General features: G+C 48.3%; 1 protein-coding gene across 4 annotated transcripts in view; it reads left to right on the top strand.

Annotated features, from left to right (window-relative positions):
- Positions 1–26,992, top strand: part of ACBD5 (acyl-CoA binding domain containing 5) — a 427,382-nt gene that overhangs the window by 341,256 nt on the left and 59,134 nt on the right. For all 4 annotated transcript variants that reach the window (XM_078663408.1, XM_078663406.1, XM_078663407.1 and 1 more), the window contains one exon: positions 23,244–23,297. In XM_078663408.1, coding sequence (XP_078519534.1) covers positions 23,244–23,297 — 54 coding nt within the window. The remainder of the gene's footprint in view (positions 1–23,243; positions 23,298–26,992) is intronic.

Raw genomic sequence — 26,992 nt, 5'->3', positions numbered from 1 at the left:
GGCGTTGGGGTTGGAGAGCTCTTTAACGATGATGAAGAGTTCCTTGCTGTTGTGTGCGTTGTTGTCCAGTCGTTCCTTGAATGCAGTTTTCTTGGTGGTGTGGATCAGTTGGTGGTGTTTTCGGGTGGCGAGCTTGAGGGCAGTCATGTTGTCCAATGTAGGGACTCTGTGCCAGGCTTTCTCAAGGGCTCTGCCGTTCTTCTTCGAGTTCTTGAGTTCGTCGGTGAACCATGGGGCTTTCTTGCTGCTGGGTCTGCTAGGCGGGTTCCTCAGGGTGGCGAGGTCGTCTGCGCAGTCGCTGATCCACTTCGTGAGGTTGGTGGCCGCTTGGCTGGGGTTCGTTGCGCTGGTGGGTGGGTTCTTGCTCAGGGAAGTTGCGAGCTGGTCGGCTGTGATCTTGTTCCAGCTTCTGCATGCAACCTGTTGCTGTTGGTGGTGGATCGTGGTCCTTTTGAAGCTGAAGTGGACGCAGCTGTGGTCCGTCCAGTGGAGTCCTGTGGCATGGCTGAAGGCGATGTCCTTGCTGGAGGAGAAGACGGGGTCGAGTGTGTGTCCGGCGTAGTGGGTGGGGGTGGTCACCAGTTGATTGAGTCCGAGGTTAGCGAGGTTGTCCAGTAGGGTGGTGGTGTTGCGGTCGTTGGTGTTCTCCAGGTGGAAGTTGAGGTCCCCGAGAAGGATGAGGGGAGGGCATGCGGGCTGACGAAGTCGACGATGTCTTCGCTGAATTGTGTTCGTGGTCCCGGGGGTCTGTAGATGAGCGTGCCTCTCAGGGTGGGCTTGGGGTTGATGTGGATCTGGAAGTGCAGGTGCTCGGCGGGTGCGAGGGTGTCGTCGGTGTTGGTCGTGATGCGGATGGAGTTCCTGTGGATGATGGCGATACCTCCTCCTGTCTGGTTGACGCGGTCCCTCCGGATGATCTTGTAGCCGTCTAGGATGGCGATGGCGGGCGCTGAGGAGGTGTTCATCCAGGTTTCCGTGAGGAAGGCGACGTCTGGGGTTGTGGTGTCGAACAGGTTCCAGAGCTCGACGGCGTGTCTGTGGACTGAGCGGGTGTTGAGCAGGATGCACTTCAGGTGGCTGCTGCTGTTGTTCGTCGAGGTCTTGGGCCCTGCTGGAGTGGTGCAGGTCCGGATGCAGGTGAACTTGCAGGAGTTGCAGCAGAAGGGTCCGTGGGTGCGTCTCGGGGTGGCTCGGCAGCAGCCCGGGAGTCTGCCGGCGTTGAGTGCGATGAGTTCGGTGGCGTCGTAGGACAGTCGGGTCGTCTTCCGTCGGTGGGGGCCAGGGGTCCGGGCCCTGGGCGCGGTCCAGGCGCGGACAGGCGCAGATGGGCTTACCTTTGGCGCGCCTTTGGCGCACCATCGGCGTGCACGCTGCGCGTACGCGTGGACTCCGCCATAAATGGCGTAGTGGGGGGCGGAGCGAGGGCGGGGAAGCTGGGAGGCGGGAGCGTGGTGGACCAATGGGCGGGAATTACGAGCGAAGCTGGGCGGGGCCGCAGGGGAGCAGCGGCGGGGAGGGTGACAAGCGGCGGGAAGGACACGAGGACGGCACAGGAGGCACAATTTGGGGAAAATACAGGTCAACACAATACAGAAAACAAAATAACCAAGCAACGCTGTACACAGGCGAAAGGAACGCTAAGACGATCAGGGGCACAATGCAAGAAGTGAGCCGGTAGAGTGACGGTCCAGGCACACGCCTGTGCGAGGCAGCAGCGGAGGGGTCGGGGGTCCCGGCACTCAGTGAGGGAGCTGCGCGGTGTGTGGAGCGACCAGCCCTGCAGGCAGGGGCAAAGGTCACCATTGTTGTCCCACCTCCCGCAATCGCGCTGCCAGTGGCTCCATTGCAATGGCAAAAATGAAGGGGGACAGGGGGCACCCCTGGCGTGTACCGCGCTGGATCGGGATGGGAGGGGAGACCGAGGGACCTATCCGTACGCTTGTATTGATGTCCGTATAGAACAGCCGTGTATATGCGAAAAAATGGGGGGTCCTACGCCCGCCCTCCGTAGTACCTCGAAAAGATATTGCCACGCCAGGGTGTCAAACGCCTTCTCAAGGTCCAGTAAAAACCTCTTACCCTTCAGGACCTAGAAAATGTAAAAGCAATGCAGTCTTTCTTTGTACTCTTATCGATGTCCCACACATCCTTGCATAGTATAAAACACTTTTTTCAATTTTGCCCATTTAATAACTAGTTCTCTTGGAGATGATTAAAAAAAATGGAGGTGGAGTGATACTCTGCATTCTGGCTTTCTACCCTTGACACTACATATATGTCATTAACAGATGTAAAACAGTACTCAAGTATGAGTACTGTTTTACATCTGCTCCAAATTTTCCAATTTACACAAACAAAAATAAAATAAAAAAACTAAAATAATAAACTTGAAGCACCGGTCTTCGACAAAAAAAACAATACCCCCACCGGTGTTCGATAAAACAACCGAACTTGGGGTTGATAAACTACTCCTTCTCAGTACATCCCATAGGAGTAATCTCTTTTAATATCACCATACAGACAACATGTTGTGGTGTTGTGGTTCCAATCCACAGGCCTCACAAGTTTGCTTCCCTGTGATTTTAATGCCGATGAACCATTTCCTGCACGATCAGCATCATGGCAACACAACACCAGTGCTTCAGAGATGAAGACACATTAACATCAGCGTGCAATGCAATAACAAGGCAGACTGGGGAACACATCAGCAGCAACTATAGCCGTAGCATATTGAACAGTGTAGCACATTAACAAGACAGAAGTCTCTTGAGCACACACACACACTGTGACACAACACTCCGACCTGTTTAATCCATGTGGAGGTGCTGGTACCCTTCCATGCGCACCTCCTCTTCAAATCTTTCAACTCTCGCTGTTGCTTGCTCCTCTCCGCCTGGCCTGTGCTGTAAGTACCAACATCAATTGTACTTGCCAGACTTTGAATGATCGTGTCTCACTTCTGCTCCTAATACAATCAGGTCGGCAGTAAACAGTTTACTCCTCCATAGTTCCAGGCATTGAGACGTCCTTCCAATACTTCCATGACCCCGTGGCAGCCGCTACTTGGCTTACTCGTAAATTACTGTTTCAATAATCCAGTGCCCCGCAGGTTGTTTCAGCTCGTCACCAATGTGGAAAGGATCACACACTCCCGAGTTGTTTAAATAAAACGTATATGGTTTATTTGTATAATATACATCATATAGAGCGGAACGCCCCATCCACCTCAGAAGACACCTTCCAGCTGCCCCTTTGCAGGATGCACTTTCTAGACTCCTCCCTTTCTAAGGTACCTCGTAACCCCATATAGAATCTAATAGCTCTAATACGCTTAAAGATATAAAACCTAAGCTATACCATGCTCTGCTTAGTATTACATATGAGAATTGTTTTAAAATAGTGTTTTGAAGCAAGCAAATAGCTCTTTGAGTTAATGTACACAGCTGAGATCTGTCGGTCTTGAGATTGAATCCTGGCAGGGCACACTCACCCTCACATCTTCCCAAGGTTGCTAGATTGTCTACTATTCAAATAGGTTAGCAACATCTGTAACTTATGAACGGCGGAAGTGGGGGGTGCACGAAGTGGCCACATAAGAGCGGAGCATGGAGCCCTGTAGTGCCGCGATCCAGTTTTGTTCTATCCGGGAGATGAAAGCAGTGCTTAATTGGAGCAAGTAGTTGCTGGTGGAGGAGGAAGGGCAGACTGGCATGTAATTTTTCTCATCATACATTTTCCACGAGCAAAGGAGCGAAAAACACACACAGGAGAAAGAAAGTGGATGAAAAAAACAGAAAACCGTCAGAAAAGGAGAAGGCAGGAACCTGCAAGAGTGAGATAAAGGGGAAGGAGGTGTACTGTAGTCTATTAAAGAGGCACAAGGTGGATTGAAGACAATACTTTTAGTAGCAGACTATATAGGCCAGGGCCCCTAGGGGGAACGTATGACAGAGCCAGAAGCAGTCGGGCCATAGCAGGGTCCACGAAGCACGAGTGGACCGTCTCTGATCAGGCACTCAGAAGAGTTTAAGATTCATTAGAATGTGGATTGTCTCTGAGCAGAAGACCCGTGAGGCCTGGCCTGCCCTGCCCCCATGCTCGCATAAAACCATCTCAACAAGTGAAGGAACGTCAATAACCACAAATAATAAGAAACCCCCCCCCCTCCCCTAACACCCCCAACCCACCTCCCCCCCCCCCCCACTCCGAGTGGTGGTAGCATCTCGATGGGCAAAATTCGCTGAGTAGAGCACTAATCGCATTTGGAACAGATGGAGGGATCGAACACTGGGTGGGCACACCGCAGATGGCAAGCCGGAGGAGAGAAAATGAACCAGAGGGCCCCAGCGAAATTCAAAGTTTTTAAAGTCATCTAGGAAGATGTCAGCCATTCTCTCCATACTCAGCAAGCGCCAGAGTCCCGCATACCAAAGGGAGATCGCCGGGGCCTCCGTGCATTTCCAGGTCGCAGCCAGGGTCGTCTTGGCAGCTCCTATGCAGAGCCACAGTATCTTCTTGTCCGCCTTTGTCTGGAATTCAAGGTTCGGGTCTCTGAGGCCCAGCAGGGCATGAGCCATTAAATCATCTATCGGGTAGCCCAAGATCTGTTTGATGTGTGAAAGTATCTCAGCCCAGTATGGACGGATAATTGGGCAGTCCCACCAAATATGGCGGAAGTCCCCCAGTAGGCCGCACCCCCTCCAGCACCTGTCGGTAGAGCCAGGGAAGGTCCGCTATAGCTTGGCTGGGTACATGTACCAGTCCATCATTGTCTTGAGATGGGCCTCCCGGAGCTCCACCGAGTGGTTGTGTTTTGCTATATCAGACCATAGGTGGGACCATTCAGAGTCAGTGACCTCCAGGCCCAGCAACTCGTCCCAGTGGGACATGTAGCGGGGTCTAGGGGAATGGTAGTAGTCAAGAGGAGGCTGTAAATAAAGGAGATGACTCCTTGCATCGCAGAGGTCTTCGATAAGAAGGTTTCAAAGGGCGTGGGGGGCCTAGTGGCTAATTCCCTCACCGACGGGGATACAGCCCAGTGTAGGAGCTGGGTATGGTGGAATCGTTCCGACTTCTGCACCCCATAGTCCCTCATACAATTATCAAAAGTGAGTGTGGCAGACCCATGGAATAAGTGCGTGAGAGCTAGGCAACCCCCCTCCCTCCAAACATCGAATGGGCCCTCGAGTGCCGCCGGTGGGAAAGCAGGGTTAAAGTGTAAAAGGGGAAGAGAATGTTGTCCAACGGTCATCACCCGAAACCGAGTCCCAGACTCTCAATGTAGTGCTAGTGGGGGTACTAATGTAGGCGTTCTTGGGCCTGTCTCCTTTGGGTTTCCATATTAAGTCCCAGATCGTTCTCCCTGTCACGCTCCTGTCCATGTGTAGCCAGTGCTTTTCCGAGGTGGGCTAGGACCATTCCACTAAGACTCGGAGTTGAGCTGCCTTGTAGTATAGATGCATGTCGGGTAAACCCACCCCGCCGTCCCTGCTCGGGCGCCGCAATGTGGCATAGGAGAACCTCGCTCGACCCCCCTGCCAAATGAACCTGAGCATCATTGTTTTAACTCGGCGGAAAAAATCCCCTTCAAGGGCAATGGGTAGAGCCTGAAAAAGGTATAGTAGCTTGGGTAGAAGAGTCATCTTAATTGCGTGGATCCGACCCAGCCACGAGATGAACATAGGCTTCCAGCGGGCCAGGGATCGCTGAATTTCGGTGAGTAGTGTAGGGAAGTTTGCCGAGTAAAGTTTGCCCACTGTGGGAGTCAGCTGGATTCCCAGGTACGTTATGGAAAAGGTGGACCACTGAAGGGGTGTGAGCGGCTGGAGACGGGTGACGTCAGCCAGGGAAGAGTAAGATTAAGGACAAATGATTTATCAAAGTTAACCTTAAAGCCTGCCACCTCTTCGAATCGGTCTAGGATCGTCTGTACCCGAGGTAGGGAGCTAGCAGGGTCCGCAAGCGAAAGCAGGACGTCATCCGCAAACAGGGTGACTTTATGCTCCTCACCCGTGAATGGGATCCCCTTAATAGCCGGATCCTCCCGTAATGCCACTGCCAGCGGCTCAATGCTCAGGGCGAATAGCAAAGGGGAGAGGGGGCAGCCCTGTCGTGTACCCCGGGAGTGTGGAAAGAAGGCCGAAAAGTGTCCATTGACCGCCACTCTGGACCTGGGGGAGCTATATTTGGCTCTGAGCATCGTCAAAAATTTGGCAGAGAAGCCGAATGCAGACAGGGTGTGGATCAGAAACCCCCAGTCCACCCTGTCGAATGCCTTCTCGGCATCTAGGCCCACGAGGACCGCCGGGATTTTGAATTTGTTGGCCTTCTCAATTAGATGTATTATTCTTCTAATGTTGTCGTGCGTCTGTCTGCCATTGATAAAGCCGGATTGGTCCGGATGTATAAGCGCCGGCATTAAATCGTGGAGCCTAGTGCCGAGGATGGAAGAATAGAGTTTGGCATCTATATTGAGAAGGGCAATGGGTCTGTACAAGGAGCATTTAGAGGGGTCCTTCCCGGGCTTGGGAATGACCGATATGGTAGCCTCTGCTATGGAACCCGAGGTTGCTCCCTCCTCCGCATTGCAGTTAAAGAGTTGTGTCAGAAAGCCGACCAGCTCAGAGGCAAAGGTTTTATAAAAGACGGCTGTATAGCCATCCGACCCGGGGGCTTTGTGGGGTTTCAAAGCCTTAATGGCAGCAAGGACCTCTTCTCTAGAGAAGGGGGCAGTGAGCTCCTCGTTCCACTCCTTTGATACCTGGGGCAGTGGTAACGTGGACTAGTATTCTCCTTGCTTGTCGTAGTTTAGAGTGTCTCCCGTGTACAGTGCCTCGTAGAAACCACCAAAGAGGCCTGCTTTGAGTTCATCATTGTGTGTTAGGACTCCGTGTGTGTCCTTTATTCCCCCAATGTATTCCTTCTCCCTTTTATCTCGCAGCTGCCGGGCCAAGTGTTTCCCCACCTTGTTCCCTTGGGAATAGGAGAGGCGCCGAAGCTTCAGTAGTGTGTATTCCGCTCTATTGTTATAATGATCCTTGAGTTTGCCCCTCACTGCCGTCAGTTCTCGCAAGGTCAGTCTGGAGGGGGTTTGTTTATGACTCTGCTCAAGGGTAGAAAGCTCCGCTTCCAACTTTTCCCTGTCTTGTCTCCGAAGCTTGTTGAGAGCTGCGTTAAGCGCTATACAGTTGCCGCGTATGGAAGCCTTGAAGGCGTCCCACGTGTTAAGAATCGAGGTGTCTCCGGTGGGGTTTAGGTCAAAGAATTCGTTAATGGCCTTCCGAAGCTCGACGCAGGAGGCCTTGTCCCGAACCAAGGGGGCCGGAAAGTACTATTTACGGTGGGTTGTGGAGGTTATTTCCCATCGTAGGCAGAGAGCAGGCAGACTGTGGTCAGAGACCGACAAGGGGAGGATCTTGGCGTTGCGTAGGTCACCTCTAAGAGATTGGCTCAGAAAAAAAGTGATCTAATCGCGAATAGGAGTGGTGGACGTGGGAGAAAAAAGTATAGTCCCGCGAATGTGGGTAGAGAGCGCGCCACCCGTCTATGAGTCCCATATCAGCCATTGTCTGTCTTGTATCAGCAGAGAACACTCCCGTGTCAGATCTTTGGTGAGGAGTACAATCGACATCTTTATTCCATACCAGGTTGAAATCTCCCATCGCTATCAGTGGCCCTTCAACAGAGTCCAGTATCTTCCCCCATAAGTCCTGGAGAAATCTATTTTGACCCACATTGGGGGCATAGAAGAACAGTAATGTGCATACCTTGCACCTTAGTGTGCCTTTAACCAGAAGCCAGCGCCCCTCTTTATCCCCCCGAACCTCAAGTGGTTGGAACTGCAGGGTTGATCGGAACAGAAGGGCAACACCCTTGTGTTTTGTAATAGCTGAGGATTTGTAAATAAGAGGAAATTGCCTATGTTTGAGGCGTGATTCATCTGATCGTGTGAGGTGTGTCTCCTGCAAACCCACTATGTCTAGGTGGTGATCAAGTATGTATTTCCAGACCTTCTGACGCTTATGGGGTGAGTTCAATCCTTTCACGTTCCAGGACCCCAGTGTGATCGACATCAGGGATAAAGCACCCGGACGTGCTCAGCACTGGGACATGCACACTCCCCCCTCCTATGCGCGGGCCTGCCTCGCCCCCCTCCAGTCCTGTCCCTCCCCAGCATGTCTGTCCCCCGTCGGCAAGTGTCCATCCCCCCATCCGCCACACCAAATCATTCCACATACATTCCCAGCTTGCATATCTGGCTACCTCCAGTCCTCGAAGCGTGTTTGTGAATCTCCCTTCGCTACCACCACTACCTTCCACCTCCCCACCCCTTCAAACTCCCTCCCCATCCCTTTTCCCCCCCAACTCCCACAACAACATAGGCTTAGCCTAAACCAGCCATTGAAACTAAGAACAGGACCCCCAAAGGGGGGGACGAGTATGACCGTAAGGGTCGAAGTTTATGGACGTAGTCAATGTCCTCCCTTAACCGTCCATGGGGTCCTTCCTCTGGGGAGGACATAGAGTACCTGTGAGATCTGGTGGGGTCGCGGCCCTCCGGCGCCAGCCGAATCTCCTTTCTAGGGTTCAATCAGCAAGGGAACCCTCTTGTGTCGACGCCTCAGTCACTAGTGCCACGGAGGCCACTGCTGCCCCTCGCTCATGGAGGCTTGTAGACGGGTCTGGTTTCTTAGATACTGTGGTCCGGCCCACCTTCTGCCAGGCTGGAGAGCGCGGTCGTCGCCTCTCAGGGGAGCGTGTGACCGCGGGTGCAGAATCAGACTCTTCTAGGCCGAGGATCTCCATGGCCGCAGCTAGGGACCTGAGTTGGACCAGTTTGTTATTCCAGCGAAAGATGATGCGAAAGGGATGGCCCCAAGAGTAGGCCACCTTCTGGTCACGTAGGAAACAAGTGACCGGTCGGAACTCCCTCCGTTTTGCAAAGTCGAAGCTGCTAGATCTTGGAATAGCTGAGGACGATGGTCTCGATACTGCAGGCGTCCGGCCTCTCGTGCCCTCCGAAGTATGCGCTTTTTCAGTTGGAAATCATGGACGCAGACCAATATGTCTGGAGGGGGGCCTTCGAGCCTCACGGCAGCCCCACCCGGTGGACTCTGTCCATGCGTATCTCATGAAGATCTTCCTCGCCTAAAACATGTTTAAAGAGGCCCTCCACGTAACCCCGCAGGTCTGCGCCTTCTCCGGCCCAAGGCACCACTCGTATTCTAATGTTGTTGCGGTGCGACCGGTTTTCCAGGTCTTCGGCGTGGGCCTGGAGGTCTAGGTTCTGTTCCGTGAGCCGGAGGACATCTTGCTGCAGGTGATGGACATCCTCTGCCATTCCCACTTCGTGGTCCTCTGGTGTCGCCACCCGGTCACCTACTTCGTCCAAGTCCCTCCTCACTTCACGCAGATCGGTCGTCAGCTGCGAGCGGAGCTCTGATATATCCTCCTTAATGGCCTCGTACAATTCGACCATGAAGGCCTTGGTAGCCGGTGCGTCATCGTCCCCCCTAGGGGGTGACTTGCTGGGCCCCAGAGGCGACGTTGCTGGGGCTCCCTTGGGCAGGCCTTCCTTGCCGGGTTTGTCCTTACGTAATCTGCCCGTCATGTTAGCAGCCCGAGGGTCCCTGTGATCCGGGTAAGGCCTCACTGTAACCTTCCTCCGGCCGTGACTCTCCGTGCGCTAGTCCGTGCCTTCTCGGGCCTACCTCCGCCCGGTTATGCGGCGGCGCTACAGCCTAAGTCGTCTATGTTCTCTGCTCTCCTGTACTCCCCCATCTCCGAGCTTGTCTGCTGCTTCGCGCCCTCCCAGATTGCGCTGCCCGTTCCTTCAAGCCAAGATGCTTTGCAGTGTCTGGGCGCCAATTTGGGCCTCTGTGGGGTAAGTCCAGCCAATGCTCCAGTCACAGGACTGAAGCTAGCGTACCTGGGAACCGCTGCACCTCCTTTCCGCGTGGGCAGCGCTTCGCTTAGACTCTTATTCGGGCCCCTGATTGAGCCAGGCCCAGGCGATTCCAGACGTCTCACATCTCCCTACCTCCGATATTCAGGGTGGGTGAAACTGGGCTCCTGCTCTGCAGTCTCCCGTCCGGCAGCTCCCGCCCGTTGATTCTTGGGGGGGGGGCACAGCTCTATCTCCGGTCGCCCTCGTAGGCCCCAAAGCCGCGACCTCCGTTAGTTCCGGCCGCGGCTCTCCTCCGGTCTCGGCTGGCGTGTCTACCTCCAACGGGCCCGGTTCAAGTGCGGACAGCGTGGCTCCCGCCTCCTCTCGTCACCAATCGCGGCAAGCGATGGTGCTCCAGTGGGCGGCAGCGCTCCGGGAGGCAGTCCAGCTCGGAGAACGCGCCCGCTGCTTTTCGCGCCCAAGGGCGATCCAGACCCCCGACTCAGGGCAGGCCGCGCCGTCGATCTCAGCTCACCGGGCTCCGCGAGCGGTGAGGAAGCCACCAGCGTAAGGTCCGCGGCAGCGTGGAGTCAACCCGGGTAGCCGTATAGGTGGAAAACGGCCCTGTGAGGGTGCTTCGCAATGCAGTGCAGGTCGGGGCGCCGGAGGGACTCGGTTACACGTCCTACTCCGCCGCCATCTTGGCAACGCCTCAAGTAGCCATTTTGGAAACACCAGTGAGGCGGTGAGACGGCACATTGGGCTTCCAGCGCAACTGAAATCTTGCCAGACAAAGAGGCCTGAAATGCTTACGGACACCATATTATCAAGTAATCCCATGCAGACACTGAGCTGGCAGGTGTGGAGCCAAGCGACAAAGGGAGACCTGCACTTTGACTCACTTTGCATCAAAGCATATCACGAGACGCAGAGGATCCATGGACAGCCTCCTTGAGGCACATATCCTGCACTGAGCAGTATCAATAAAGACAATACAAGCACAATTAAAGGAGTAGGAGATAATCCAGAAGATTAGATACCTGAGTAGCCAACTAAGGGCCTGATTACAAATACAGCGTTAATTATCCCCCTTGATAAATAACTATTCCGCGGGTACGTTATGTATCAGGTGCAAGAAATAGCACCTATTATGGGTTCATGGGACACAACACGCGGATTTTGGTGTTTAATGCACCAAGATCCACATGATACAGTAAATATTGTATGTTTTCTCCTGTTAAATTTCGGTAGGTTTGGCCTGCCGAAATGTAATAAATCATCAGTTTCAATGTAATGAAACATCAGTTCTGTCTTTTCACAGGCCATCTAAAGCACGGATACATCTGTACCTCAATAATTTGGCTATCTTGCTATTATGGGCCAGAGGGAGGACCTGATGGTGGCATGGTCCGAGAGAGTAGGGGGCTCTTTCAACGAGCAGCAAAAGGTGCAGCTAAACAGCACAATTAGCATGGACTTAATGAATTACTCTCGTTTTCCCATTGTTGTGGTGTCCACAAGGCCCATTATCAATTATGTTATTATGCCTGGACCTTGCTTCTAGGTGTTTCATATTAGTGGCTTTCAGGAGTTTCAACATCTGCAACACTTTTTGGTCACATTTTGCAGCATCCTCTAGGTCCAAGACCAGCCTCCCAGTCATGTTGAGTCTAGGAACCCGTTTATCAATGTGCTTGAATAGGTGGTCAAGGCTGATCCACAGGACGTCTCTTTTACCATCCACTGCAGCTAGCCTGTCAGTATCTTTAGAGAGTGGTAGCCCGGACTGCCTGCTTACTGTTATATGTATTGGGCCTTGAGCCTCTTCCATAACATCTTATTGTTTACGTCCTCTCTGCTCGTACCAGGTCAACAGACAGTTTGCTCTGGCAGGTGTCACCTTTACCCATTTTGTTCAGGAAAGTTATATTACTCTGCAGTCCAATTGGCACTACAGTTTCTGGTATTCCGACCTATAGCCTGAATACAAGTTGTGTGATTAATTCTGATAATTATTGGAAAAGGTGGGAGGCCCTAGTGGCCTGCTCAGTGAACACTGCAAGCTTACAGCGACTAAAATTGCCCCTTCTTTTTGGCAAATGTTGCAAGAATTTTGAGAAACCGGAACACTGCCGGTGGAACAGAGATAAGCTTATATAGTAGTAATCCTCAAAGACGGTAAACCACCAGACGACTGTGCCTCATACAGGCTGATTTTGTTCCTGAACGTAGAAGTCAACATTTTGCAGAACTGTTGTCAACATGTTTGACTCGGGTCATTAGGACACTGGTCCACCAGGACCAGTCTGGATTCATGCCGGGGAGGAACACCGCACTCAACTTGAGGAGCGTGCAGGAGTATTTTGTCCCGAGCTGCTGAAAACCAGGAAGATGCCTTAGTGGTATCACTGGAATGGACCTTCATGTAGGCAGTGCTAGAAAAACAGGAATGCGAACCACAATTCATTGCCTGGGTTTGGCTTTTATATTCTGACCCACCGGCCCAAGGGACGGTGAATGGCGGTACTTCAATGACTGCAGCATGGCACAAGACAGCGGTGCCTGCCTTCGCCATTAAACTTTGCCCTGGTATTGGAACCACTGGTGGTCCGCATAAGAGGTGAGATGGTTTACAGACTGGGAGGACAGAATTTCCGTACATGCAGATGACATATATGTAGCGGACCCAAACACTACTCTGGACAGAATATTACACATATTCACGTTGTATTGCAGATATTCAGATAACTATAAATGGGAATAAATCACTGATTTATGTCCCTCATGGGGCTGTGCCGCAAATCCCCAGAGAGTGCACAGAAAGGTGGTTATGGAGGGTATTCGCTATTTGGGGATTTTCATTACCAGGGACGTCGATGTTATGAATGCACTCTTGAACCCCCACTCCGGCATCTGTGGACGATGTCCAACACTGGAGAGCCCTACTGCTGTCAATGTTGGGAATGGCTATAAAATGATTGTTTTGCCCCACTTTCTCTATGTGCTTCACAATACCCCATACCCAGTCCAGTCTTCATACTTTCAAGCTGTAGACACTGTGACCGGAATGCTTCAATGGGATGGGGGCTCCCCTAGAATATCCCTTCCGAAACTGACACGGGGCTGGTACGACAGTGGAATAGCACGTCCAGCCCTCCAGAAATACTACTGGGCAATCCAGCTTATGGCCATCAATCATTGGCTAAATCTTCCTGAGGAAGAAGCAGCTTATAGAATGGATAAGCGAAATATGCAGCCTGAGGGTACCTCAGAGCGATATACGGTGAAAGGTACCCCAATTCGTTCCCAACCCTGACTTCAGTTAGGCTTCAAGTATGGCACACAGCACCAAGGGCACTGGGTTGGCGGGGTAATATCACCCGTGCTACCCTGCTGTGGGACACAGTGAAATTGGGCACACTAGCCAATCGCACAGCTTCACCAAATCTGACCTAATATGACTGTCAATTTGGGGGACTTGTGGGCACATGGGGAGATGATACCTTTTGCAGACCTACAAAGGGACTACCAGTTAGCACACACAGAGGCATATCGATATCTACCAATTAGTCATGCCCTATGCAAGGCACTGCCAAAGGGAGAGGAGCTTCCGGAGTCCTCCCCACTGGAAGATTATATGGCAATAAAAGCGATCTCATTCAACTACAGCAAACTGTTATATAACTCCCCAGAATTCTTTACTGTGTGTGTGATGTGGGAAGTTTGGAAGGTGATGAATGGCTGGAGGAAATTACATTCCGAAGGGAGGGAGCTATGCATTCATGATTTCGACTCGTACAACTAAAATGTTTACACACGTCCCACTATGCCTGCATGACAATGGTTAAAATGGGCAGGGCCAAGTTGGTGCAGTGACCCAGAGATTGTGGCCGAAAGGACACATTTATCCATATGATATGGGGCTTTCCGGTGCTCCAGAATTATTGGGGGACAGTGACGGGCTGTCTTATGAATGTGTGCGGGTGCAAAGTCAAAGGTTGTTCGAAATTTGGGATGAAACAGACCTAAACAGTAAGGATTGACTCTGGGTGACGCTGGGCTTTTTGGTGGCCAAACATAACATAGCCAGGATGTGAAAGGCTGTGTCTACTCCATCCATGAAGGAGTGAAAAATAGGCATGGATTGGTGTGTGCAGGCAAAAAAAGTCTTATATGAAAGCAGAGGCCACATTTTTTGGAAAATGGAATGAATATAGGGGAGGTTATGTGCACCTATTGACCGAGTTAATCCTATTGATCCGTATTAAAAGAGTGTGTATCATGTGGCTGAAAAACACGAAGGACGTGATATATTGAGAGTCTGAAAGCATGTGGTAACTGGTCATTGTTGAACTGTGTTTGTGCTATGTACTACAATACTTCCTGTCATTGCAATGTTCTTTTCATTCTTTAAAATAAAAAGATTTATTAAAAAAAGAAATTGGACAATTATTGGATATGTTAAAGAACCCAACACTCCTGAAAGCTACTAATATGAAACACCTAGAAGCAAGGTCCAGGCATAATAACATAATAACATAATTGATAATGATTCTGGGCAAATCACTTAATCTCCCCGTGCCTAAAAAAATGAAAGTGTGTCCTCATGTAACGTAACTGGTGCTATGTAAAGCGCTCTGATAACTGATTCGGTTCGGTTCTAGTTCGCGCTATATAAAACTCTGCAAAAAAAAATAATATATATATATATAAAAATGGGCCTTGTGGACACCACAACAATGGGAAAACGAGAGCAATTCATGAAGTCCTTGCTAATTGTGCTAATTGTGCTGGTTAGCTGTACCTTTTTCAAGATGCTGATCATTGAAAGAGCCCCCTACTCTCTGGGATCATGCCACCATCAGGTCCTGCCTTTGGCCCATAATAGCAAGATTGCCAAATTATTGAGGTACATATGTATCCGTGTTGCAGATGGCCTGTGAAAAGAGATAACTGATGTATCTGGGAATGAGACTTGCAATATACCAGAATTTCACTCCACCAGTACTGAAATTACGCTGAGCTTTCTTATCTGTTAAAAAAATATACTATGCAACAAACAAAACATGCAGTGCTCTACTCAGCTAGATTAGAAATAAGGCTAGGAGAAAAGCTGTATGTCCTGCAAAAAAACATTTTGGTGATGAAATTTGTAAAAGAATCCTCGAGCAAAGAAAGACCCTCACCAATTCCACAGACACAGTTGGTGGAGGAAAAAACTGCCCACCAGTGACATTGACTCCAACGTTGGCTTACAGAACACATAGCATGTGGAGCTGACTGACTGGACACTTGTTATGAAGACTTGCTACTCTTAGGGGCAATAAATTGCTGGGTCAAACCATCAAGTGAGTGGGTTGGTCACAGAGGCCACTGGTATGCCCTCGCAGAAATAATTTTGTATGGGTATGGTCAAGGAGGAAAGGACAAGCTGAGAAATCGTGGCCTGGCAGGAGTTTGCAGCTACCTGGCCATCGAACAATAAATGTTAAACTTAGGGCAATGTGTCATGTATTTATGCAGTACCAAAACAGAAATAAAGTTAAAATACAAAACAATGAAAATTTAAAATCAGATTTAAAAAATGGAGTAAAATATAATAAACAAAACTCCAAAAAGAAAATCCTGAGATGTGAATTTTTATATTTGAAAGTAGAAATAGCTCCAAAAAAGCGCAATGCATCAATGATAGTCAGTGGTTGTAGTAGACTGGGACCTAGGTGCAATTTGAGGCGGACCGCAATGGATCACTGGTCAGATACACCTACCCAGTTTATCCTAGTCAAATATTTTACCTTCTGACTTAGTTCTTGGTGTGTTTAAGTCCTACCAGCAACATGAGTACACGGGGATGCATTTCACACCTTGTTCACACCTATTCAATGCTGATCATTGACTGTGAGAAGCTGGAGAGCTAATGCATAGCAGCCGCCTGACAGTTCTGGCAGGTAAAGAGGAACTTTCTGAAAATGTATTTTACCCAAAATGTATTAACAATCTGACCTTGCCATTTAAATGGATTTAAAACAATTATATATTGTTGTTTAACTATTTTTAGCTTGGCCTGCCACTGTGAAAATTGCTTTCTACGCCTTATTACAATAGGGCATGGTTTGATTCGTCTTCTACATGTCCGACTTTAAAATATCATGCACCTTACCTTGTAGGCTACATGGTTTACATAGGGGTAACAATATTTATAAGGGAGAATTTTACCTGTCAAAAAGGATTATTTTGACAGGTCAGACTGCAGTTTTTATACTGCCACAGTCAGCCTACAGGGGTAGACCCGAAGCCATGTTTTCAATGCCACGGTAGTGGATGGCACAATAGGGGCTGTAGTCCACTAGTTGCATTTAACTTCCGGGCCCTCGGTTTACCATAAACTAGGGATGTATAGGTAAGTTAACTATACCATTTAGGAATAATCCAATTCAACCATTTTTAAAGTGAGGCACATGCACTTTACAGCTGGTTAGCAGGGGTAAAGTGCACAGACTTCTAACGTCAGGAAACCAAATACAGCAAAAATGTGGAGCGACATCGCACAAAAGGTGGTCATTTTCTACATGTAGTAAAGAAGCAATGCTCCAGGGGTGGGACTGAAATCGGAATAGGAAGGAATGGTATTGAATGATCAGCAGGGAACTGAGATAAACAAGAAAGTCATCCAACCATGAACTACAGACTGACTCAAAACCCACTCTATGTAGCGTTTTGTTCACAACATATTAAACAACAGTTAGACAACTGACAACTAAAGCTGTCTCTAGGTGAGAACTAAGCACATATTATCATTATTGTTATCATTACTATACAGAACACCACTTTCTTTTTTTGTGAGGCGAGGATATTTTTAAAATATGAAGTTCTTTTTAATTGTAGCTCCCTAAAGGTCCCATTTTCTCCTATATGTCTAACATTATGTGCCAGAACAGCAGACTGTTGAGTTCTAATTGCAGAAGTAGAGTGCCACATCATAGACAGACTGCCTTTGGTGTACATCACTTTCCATGCCCATGTGTGTGTCCTATGCTTGCATGCTGTACCCTTCAATTCTTCTTTTCCTGCTGACAGGGTTTAGCTTTGGTCTTTGTCATTTTATACTTCAAGTTTAAAAAAAAACTTTTTTCACTGTGGGACTGGCTCTGATAGGCTTTCCTTCATTAGGCCGACCTAAGGCATCCTGTCCTGTGTACTCAAAGGACAGCCAGGTAATGGCCTCCAAACTCAAAGCAGGGAAGCAAGTTGGTAGAGTCTGCTGCCTCTATTGACTTGCAAGTGAGCTTGAATGACTCCAGACTAGCTAAATATCCTGACTGATGACGTGGGCTGATACAATCTGCTATGGAACCAATACCTTGCTGGAAGGTAGCCACTGCATCCACTTCTGGCTGTAGGAGCCCCTACACATTTAGCAGGTACATTTGCTGCTTTTACTTCTAATTCCTTCATAATCAAGAAATTAATAGTTTTTTTTAAGGCTAAAAGCATTGTATTGGGGGGGGGGGGATTTATTTTTCAGTTTCAACCCCCTTTTCTGTTTTCTTAATTCCCTCATTCCTTTTTTCTTGTTTCTGATACACTCCTATTTCATGTCCTTACATCTTCTTCTTCCTGGTATACTTATTTAAGCACCCCACTGCAAATGCTTAGCCTGATCCAGTGGCAAAGCCTTGGCCCTTTGGAGGTTTAGTTTCATATGTTTATTGGGCTTAGCGCATCTGCTAAGCTTGTTAAACCACCAACAGTGATTCCTGAAGAAGAGGAAGCATTACCCTGGAAATGGGGGATGGAAGTCTCTGAATTATGGTTTGTGTCCAAAAAAACTTCTAGGTCTCACTCTTGGTTAAACCTACCACTGTCTCAGAGGTATCTCTGCTGAGTTATGTATGCAATCGGCTGCTCATTGTTCTTGTCATAGAGGTTTAATAACTTGCCTAAACACATTTTCCACTGTTGCTTTATAGCAAATTCTGCAACTTGGCTTCCTCCTGTCTTAAATTCACCATTTTATATCCAGTGTATGTTTAATTACTGGACTCACCAGCTGGTACTGGTGTTTCCTGAGGCTGTAGTCTAATGGTCCTAATCCCTTGCCCATCAACGTGAGGGTTTTTCTTGGAGCCCCCTGCCAGTAAGAGGCTACTTCGAATAAAAAGGTAATGGTCAATCTGTGTACCAGGAACTCCGGTCTGGCCATGCCTCAGCAATCATGGTTCAGTTTTTGATTCAGCAGGAAGAAATATTTGACCCCTTGATGGATAAAGTTCTCCAGAGGCAAAAACAAGGCTTGATGCCCTGCTGCTGTAGAGTCCAAGAGGTCAGAGTGCCTTACCTGTGGAGTAGTCACCTTCTTTAACACCATCTCAGGAAGTCTAATCCAGTTAGGGGAAATGTTCCCTCCACCACAACCACCACTGGACCTAGATAATTACCAGGCCTTGAATTGATTTAGTCGTGAATAACAACTATGCTCTAAAGCTGCCTCACTCCATTACATTTATAGTGCCTTTGCCATACCAAACACATCTGCAACAGCTAGAGACCGCCTCTATTTAGAAGCAATCAAGTTTGGACCCAGCTGTAGGTAAGTGGCAAGGTTACTGTTCCCACTGTTTCTTTGTAAGAAAAAGAAGGAGTCTGTTCTATTGCAGAGTTCTATGGTTTTGAGCCTTCCTGTGACATGAATCTTCAGTCATGGACAACAAACTTTTTGAGGGTCATAATGTCTATCAAACTCAATCTTTGTCGTTCAAATATAAAATTGTATTTGTATGTCTGCTGCGGAAATAGTGCTCATCGCCAAGCCTGGTGAAGACCTATCGCTATACGCATCCTACCGCCCTATTGCCCTTTTAAATACTGATGCCAAAATCTACACAAAGATCCTGGTGAACCGCATAGATCCGTTTCTCCCGGCATAATTGACCATGACCAGGTTGGCTTAATTCTCCATCGACAGGGAGCGGACAATATTTGCTGAATTGGCCATAGTCAAGAAAGTACAGCGTCGTAACCTCCCTGCTTGCCTTCTTTCGCTAGATGGGGAGAAAGCTTTTGACCGAGTCAGTTGGCTCTTTCTATAAGCTGTCTTGAGGAAGATGGGCCTTGGGCCGTATAATGGCATCATACACCGCCCCCACGGCACAGCTCAGTGTTGAGTGGCAACTCTCACAACCCATTCATCTGGCAAAAGGCACTACACAGGGTTGCCTGCTCTCACTTCTGTTTTTTGCCCTGCTATTTGAGCCATTGGCACTAACTATCCACCACACGGAAAACATTGCTGCATTCCCTTTGTAGACGAGAGCATAAGTTTGCTCTTTTCGCAGATGACCTCTTACTTCCCCCTCACCCAAAACATCATCTGTTCCAGCCCTAGTGAGCACCCTGACGTCCTTCGAAAAGGTCTCTGGTTTTAAAATCAACATGGCCAAATCCCAGACACTGGATTGTACAATTCTTCAGCAAGATCTAATTTATTACAGTCTCTTCCTCCCTTTCAGTTGGCACCGCGTTCACTCCAATATCTGGGCCTGAATTTGACTCCATTGTTGACAGCCTGGACCCATGGCAATTGGTCGGAATATCGGAGGTCGATCCTGGATGGAAACCTCTCTAGGTGTCTTGGTTAGGCCGACTTAACATGGTTAAAATGTCTATCCTACCCAAAATCCTGTAGCTATTTCAGGAATTGCCTAACCCCATTCCCCAAGACCCAATCCTCTGCCTCCAACGTGATCTGCATGAGTTTATCTGGGGCAGGAAACACCCACGTTTCTCAAACATGATCCTCATGCTCTCCAGAGATCAGAGGGGTTTGGCTTGTCCCAACTTCTTCAAGAATACTATTGGACTGCACACCGACAAAACATCTCGGAATGGGTTGTTTGTGAGAGGCTAAAAAACTGGTTCCATATGGACTGTGCAGTTGCATGTAGGCCCCTTTTGGAATCTAGTCTGACTCCCAAGACACCTTAGACCCTGCAGTGCATACAAAGCCCCTCCTGATAAGATGGTCCTCGAAGTGTGGGATAAAATAGCAATTAAAAGGGGCCTTATCACCTTCCCGACTCCGAATACTCTCTTAGCCCATAACCTGGGCTTCCCCCTGGCTCTACAACCTAACTCTTTCCCTGCCTGGAGGGAGGGAAATGCTGCATATTTCAGGACCTTTTCACAGGGGGTTTGAGTAAGACTTTGATCAATGTAAAGAGGATTTCCATCTCCCCGAAGCCACCGGACAGCAATATTACCAACTGCGATATTGGATGCTTCTCCCTCCCAACTCTCAGGGGGTTACACGACAGCTGACCCCCTTAGAACTGTTGGTCAGATCTTTTGATGGGATGAGAGGCCTGATTTCACATATATATCAGGTACTTGAGCATTCCACCCCTGTGCATCCTCATAATCACAAGATGCAATTACATTCTGACTCCACAGAAGGAATTTCACTGAAACAATGGGAGCAGCTCTGGTGTGACATCTTCAAGATATACTGGAGCATTTCTCTATGCGAAACGGTCTACAGACTAATGACCAGGTGGTATTACACCCTGACACGCCTATGGAAAATGCACCCTACATTCTTGCCTCAATGCTGGCACTGCAAATTAGCACCCGGTGACTTTTTTCATATCTGGTGGTCCTGTTCCCTCCTTACAATGTTCTGGAAGGAAATACTGAGCCATATTAAAGGAACACTAGGCTTTCCTCCTCCAAGCTCGTATAATACGATCATACTAGGCATTCGCCCTCTACCTCTAACACGGTCAGCAATGAAGCATGTGGATTGTAACCTTAAGCCCAAATGTTAGATGCAACCAAACAATTACTTGCCCTCCACTGGAAGAAACCTTCTGCACCACCGATCAGCTAATGGTTTATGCGCCTTTGGCATGTCATGAACATGCTTTATTCTAATTTAACCTCGACCTATGTTTAATCTTCTCTTCATTCTATTATTCTACTTTCTGTTTTAGGTTTGATTTCATTCACAACTTGCATGAACCCTGTAACATTCCTGGTTGTGTAATTGCTCTGTTCTCCTGCTGATCTCTCAACTTTATGACTTCACGGCTGACCATTTTGTACAGTTTAGTCTAGGGTATATTATGGTTCACTCTTCTGTTTGGATTATTAAGATGATGTTACAATCTGCAATCATTGAAAGTCCTATATATGCAGATTATTGCAAATGTTTCTGTATGGTCTTCTTTTTTTTGTATTTTTTGAATATCCTCAATAAAAAAGATTTGAAGGAGAAAAAAGTATTTGTAATTTTAATTGTTATTCAATCTATTTTTTATTCAAATACTACATTATTTTTTTATGTTTTTACCATATAAATATTTTTTTTCAGGATATGTTTTAAAACCTAGAATTTCTCTACATGTTAATACTTATGTATATTTATATGCAAAGATGTTGGGTTAGAAACTAACCTGCGATGTAATAAGTCCTGATGGACTGAATGCAGTGAAGTTACTCTTTGTTGGTGGCTTGATGCACTGGTGGTATACTGTTCAAAAGTGGCATTCCTAGCATGCTATTAGTATTTTCTGATCAGAAATGATGCTGTGTCCACAAAGAGGGACCTGAAGGAAACATGACTTGTGGAAATAGCCTTAAGCCAGGCTTGGGCCAGCAAGGTCAAGCGCATCCCTTCAGGACTACATCGACTAAACCTACCTTCTTAATCATCTGTTTTATTGGTTGAAAGGGATCATAATTGTAATAGAGAACTCACATGTATGGTTAGTTACAAGCTATGAAATCTCACCTGTTATACTAACCTAACCCTAGAGTTGTTCATAGCTGCGTGGCTCACGTCTCTCCTGCAGGACTATGATAAAGGTAGCTTAACAGATATAAGAAATACATCGCTCTTGGTGTAGGCAAGACTGTTGTGATTCACTCCTACTAGAATTCGGCACAATCTCTTTCACATTGTTTTGTCACGGAAGATACATACAATCAAAGGTTGTCTAGCCAACCTCTTGGAAATACAAAATGCAGGTTTCCTTTCAATGTACTCTGTAAATTCATTAAAAAACTAAATAATAGAAACTCAACACTGCTAATCCAAATGATCTAAAACCTATTTTTTGGGTAAACACATTTCATACAAATACAGACTTCTGAAGCAATTGGTATATGCCCCGTAAATTGGGGACCATGGGGCCGGGGTGGAGTAGGGTGTACAGTTTTTATATTAAACTGATAAAAATGTGGTATGGACATAAAGACAGAGAGAAGTTGATAGGTAAACTTTTAAAGAGTAGGAATGAAGACAATGGGGGGAAACAAATTGGGAAAAGGAGGCGCATGTGGGAGGTGGAAATAACATAGTTTAAAAAATGGAATAAGGCGGGAAGTTGGGGGAAGAAGGGATTTATTTTTATCCTTGGGAAATCACATGAAGGCCAATTTTGAAAAAATGCATTCAATGAATTGGTTTCTACCAAATTGGAAATGCTATTCAGCTTCGACTTAAAAACTTAAGTAAAATAGTTCAAATGAAATGTTTCTCAAAACTATTATTCAATAAATTTGTTTTCTGCTAAATCGCATTCAACTTCTTTTTCATGTTAATCAACTAGATTCAAATGATTTTGGGGTTAGATTAATATACCAAACGAGACATCAAAGGTTAAGGCCAGCGCTGAATGTATTGCATTCCTTGTAAAAATTGTATCTTTCAGTCATTACTAGAGCATATGAAAGAGGTAGGTGCAGGAAGACAATTGTAGTCATGAAGAAAGTGTGTGAACTTCTGGTGCACATAGCACAGCAACATCTAATGCCTGTTCATATGTATATGACAATAGTTTACTGTACAAAAAACATATTTTGGCCGTAATACAAGGAACTATCATTAGCAAGACATGGTGTAGAATTCATCCATTTCAATTTCAGGCTGTATACTTTATAAAGAGCTGCAGAGCAATTTTCCATGTATTATCTGATTCATCAGGAGTTGTGCTGCTAGAGGATCTATGTTCTTTCTTATGCTGCCCTCCTTGCCTAGTCTTTTCAGATTGTACTTTTTTGTTTTTTTTACAGGTGTTAGCATTCTATCACTTCCTTTTTGAAGTAGGGCAGGGAGGGAGCTTGGTTATTCTTTCGTTTTTCTTTGTTTTTACAGTTTGACTTGGATCTCTTGCTTTTTCGGCTTGGTCACTTAAATATTGTGAAAATACTTTTGATTGCCAATTCCTCTTGTATTTAGGCTCATGCATTTTACTTTCATGTATGCAAATATATACATATGGGAATGTTACCAAATAAAAAGTAAAACGAAAAGAGTTCTTGCCCACTTGCATTTATCATCTGTGATTTGTATTTGCAGGCGAGGTCGGTGTCACTACAATCAAGTCATCAAACTTCACCATATCCTAGGAGGGTAAGACTGCAATTTACCTTTAAAAAATTATGGCTAGAGTGCTGGTGTGTTTGAAACACATTGTTAAGTACTGAGAGGCTGAACATAGTTTAATTGGTGGGATCAAACTGAGTTTTACCGACTACAATTTTACTTAGAGGAGAGAGAATGGGGCTTACTTGTTCTTAGACTTGACTCAATTTGACTTGTTGGAGGATAAATACTGTTTATTATTTCTGAGACTGACCTATGTCTGTTTATAGGTTGCCCCTACACAGTGAGATACAGAAATATCAGTCGAACGTGATGCTGGGTGAATTGTGATACAGATAATTGGGGCCAGCACAAAATGTGTTCCCTTCCTTCCTCATAGAAATGATAACTAACAGTGGGCACAAGTTGCTGTATCATCCTCTTGAATAATATTTCTTTATCTTCAGGCAGCTTGCAGCAAGCCGTATTATGTAGAATATGTCTCCTTGAACCTCACTAACTCTTAAGACCGAATGCTTGTTTTACCACTTTGGCTGTTGGGTAGCATAACCAACCCAATATTAAAGCTAATGGAACTATTACAAAAGCGTATGTTAAAACTATTTGCCTCACAGTCAGTGTCATCCCATACTTCTTTTTTGTTCGCAGTGATGTGCTTGTTCATGTCCAAATAAATCTCTCTGATATTTAAGCTTCTGCAGCACAAATGTAATTTATGGACATAAGAAAGAGACATAATTGTTCTATTAATTCCAGGAAACAATGCTTTAATTCTTTCTGTTAAGCCTGCAAAACCTATTGGGGTTTCAATTATGTTTGCGAACAATGGATTTCTACATGATATCTTTGATGTGTGTCTACATATGCGTGCAATTGTTTTGGGCATAGCATACACAGAAAAGCTCATAATACAATTATGATAGGTGATTTTATTTTAATTGTTCATTAGAGCTCTTGAATGTACCTCGTAGGTCTGGTAAAAGTTGCATTTCCACTTTCAAAGGAACTCAGTTGAAGGGGCCTTCATATTTGTCTTGCTTACTTGTGGAACTAATAGCTGACTGGCTGGCTATGGATGATTGAGGCAGAGGAACTAAGAAGCAGGGTGCTTCAAGAAAGTCCTTTAAACATGTTTAAGTCCAGAAAAAGTGAGCATTTAAAAAATCAAAACATATGAGCTAGAAAGGCAAAGGGGGGCGTGGCTAGGCACGCAATGGCGGAGGTCGCAATAAGGTAGAGCTCCGAGCTGAGCTCCCCTTCCCTGGGCCGATTCTCCGCCACACTTAATCGCAGCCGCCCGAAATTGCAGGCGGACCTTCCCGGAGCTGTTCTCGGCATTCTAGCCGACTTTTATGTCAAAGACCCTGCGCGGTCCGCACCGGCCTTTCCTACGGCCCTCTTGCGGGACTTGCTGCTTCCCGGCCGGCGGGGAGACCACGAGAGGACGCGGCTCGGGCCTAGCGCCTAGGCCTCAACATGCGGCCCACACTCTAAAGTGCGCAGCCTCCCTGCCCACCGCCGCCGAGCCCTGGGAGCTCTCTCGCAGCCCCGATCCTGGCTCCACCTTGCTGCTGGATACCTGCGGAGAGCCCAGATTGGAAAGGAGCGAAAACCCGGCCCACAAACCACGGCCGCCACGCTGCTGACCATCCGGGCGTGAGGCGCGACTGCTTGACCGCCTGATACCGCGCCCAGTGACAGCACGACTCCAGAGACACTACCGGCGCACCGGTGAAGCGGGGGAGCCAGTTGACCGGGCCCCCCCTCCGAGCCTTGCCGAGAGACCGGGACCACCCGGCGAGACCCCTCCTCACACACCTGCGATATTGCTGGGAGCCCGAGACAGACACAGGGGCCCACGTGGAGGAGACGCCAAGAACCTGCTGGAGCTGCACGCCCACTGTGGGGCACACACTCTACTGGTGGAGACACTGCCCAGATCCGCATGCTAAAAGCTCCCCCCAGACTCCATATACTCGGCTGGCCGGTGGGGCCCTGGTGAGAGTTGTCCAGCTGCACTTCTGTCGAAGGTTCGGCGCCATCAAGGACGCAAGAGACACTGAGCGAGGGTTCTGGTCCAGGTGAGAAGGGGGGAGCCACGCACAGCCGAGGGGGCCTTGAGCTGCGGACCACCACAACTGGAGAGGGCCTTGCCTCCCTGCGACACACGGAGGAACAACGAAGCTGCAGTCGCGTGTCCTCGGGCCCTCCAACACACATACAAGGACACTCTGCCTGCCCCATCTATCCCGGAGGCTTCGTGGCTCTCGCTGGCGCAGGATAGTTTGCCGATACGTGACTGCCTAACTGCGGTGTGTTCGTGCCCTCTCAGAAGCTGATAATTGGCGTATGCTCCGTGATACTGATATACCGGCCCACACTGCGGGCCGACACGAACGACACGTGGGGGGCCGACTGGCCTTTCACACAGGAACCGACGCGAGCACCGGCGTACCGCTGATCTCAGATACCGCCAGAATTGCAGACCAGAGGGCACTTCATTCCCCTCCACAACACGCTGAACTTCTAGACAGGCAATCCTGCACATGTCCGGAGGGGTGAGGACTCGCACTGGGACAGGGGGTGCCCCACCGAAAGGGAAGACTGACAAGTCGCTGAGCAAGATGGCTGCCGATCAGGTAACCACGAGGCTAGACAGCGTGCTAGCCGCTATGGAACGCATGGAACAGTCGCTCCAATTGACCAGAACGTCCTTGGAATCCAAAATAGACAGCGTCGCCATAGATCTCACCCACCTGGGAGAAGACCACAGAAAACTGACTGATCGGACCAAGACTCTGGAAGGCACTGTGACGGAACTCCAACCTAGAGTCACCCAAACGGATAAACAGGTGCAGGACCTCCTGAACAGAGTAGAGTTCCTGGAAGATCGCGCTGAGGATGCGGAAGGGAGGGGGAGACGCAATAACATCAGGCTTGTGGGGGTCCCGGAAAAATGGGAAGGCAACCATCCTGCCCAACGTGTGGAGGACTGGTTACGAGACATACTACCCGAAGGCGCACTCTCGCCCTACTTCGTGGTGGAACGCGCACACCGTGTGCCCACAAGACCTCACACCACGGGCTCTAACCCGAGGCCCCTGCTCTTCAAGATACTGAATTACCGAGACAGAGACACGATCCTGAGAGAAACTAGACGTCTCGGGGACATTCGTATCGATAATGCCACTGTGATGTTCTTCCCGGATTACACTGTCCAGGTACAACGTCAAAGACACAATTTTCCGGAGGTGAAACGACGGCTCCGGACAGCAGGCCTCAAATATTCCCTACTCTTTCCTGCGAAGCTGAGAGTGGTGGCACAGGACAAGACCTACTTCTTTAGCACTCCTGAGGAAGCGGTACAAACACGGCACCCAGGCAGACACAGAGCTATGATGCGAGACCACGTACACGTGTGCCGCGGCGTCGCCGAAGGAACAGAGATCAGCAGATCCGACACCCAGAAGAGACGACGCGCCACTCCCCACCAGCGGACCACATGATCCAGGAACAACGAGATGCGCTTTGGAGGGTCTCCCTGCTGAGCAATTCTCCGACATCGGAAGTCATTCAGGATGCCAGCCCACGGATTGTTCCTAGTGATGACGACGCTATCTACGGAATACCAGACTCCCAGTTATCCGTGGATCTACCAGATATCACACCGCAGACGGCTGACCTGCTCAACTGAAGCCGCACGAGTGGCCCTAGCAGACCCT

Source organism: Lissotriton helveticus, chromosome 10 (assembly GCF_964261635.1).
Source record: "Lissotriton helveticus chromosome 10, aLisHel1.1, whole genome shotgun sequence".
NCBI lineage: Eukaryota > Metazoa > Chordata > Amphibia > Caudata > Salamandridae > Lissotriton > Lissotriton helveticus.
This window is presented reverse-complemented; position numbering and strand designations above follow the sequence as displayed.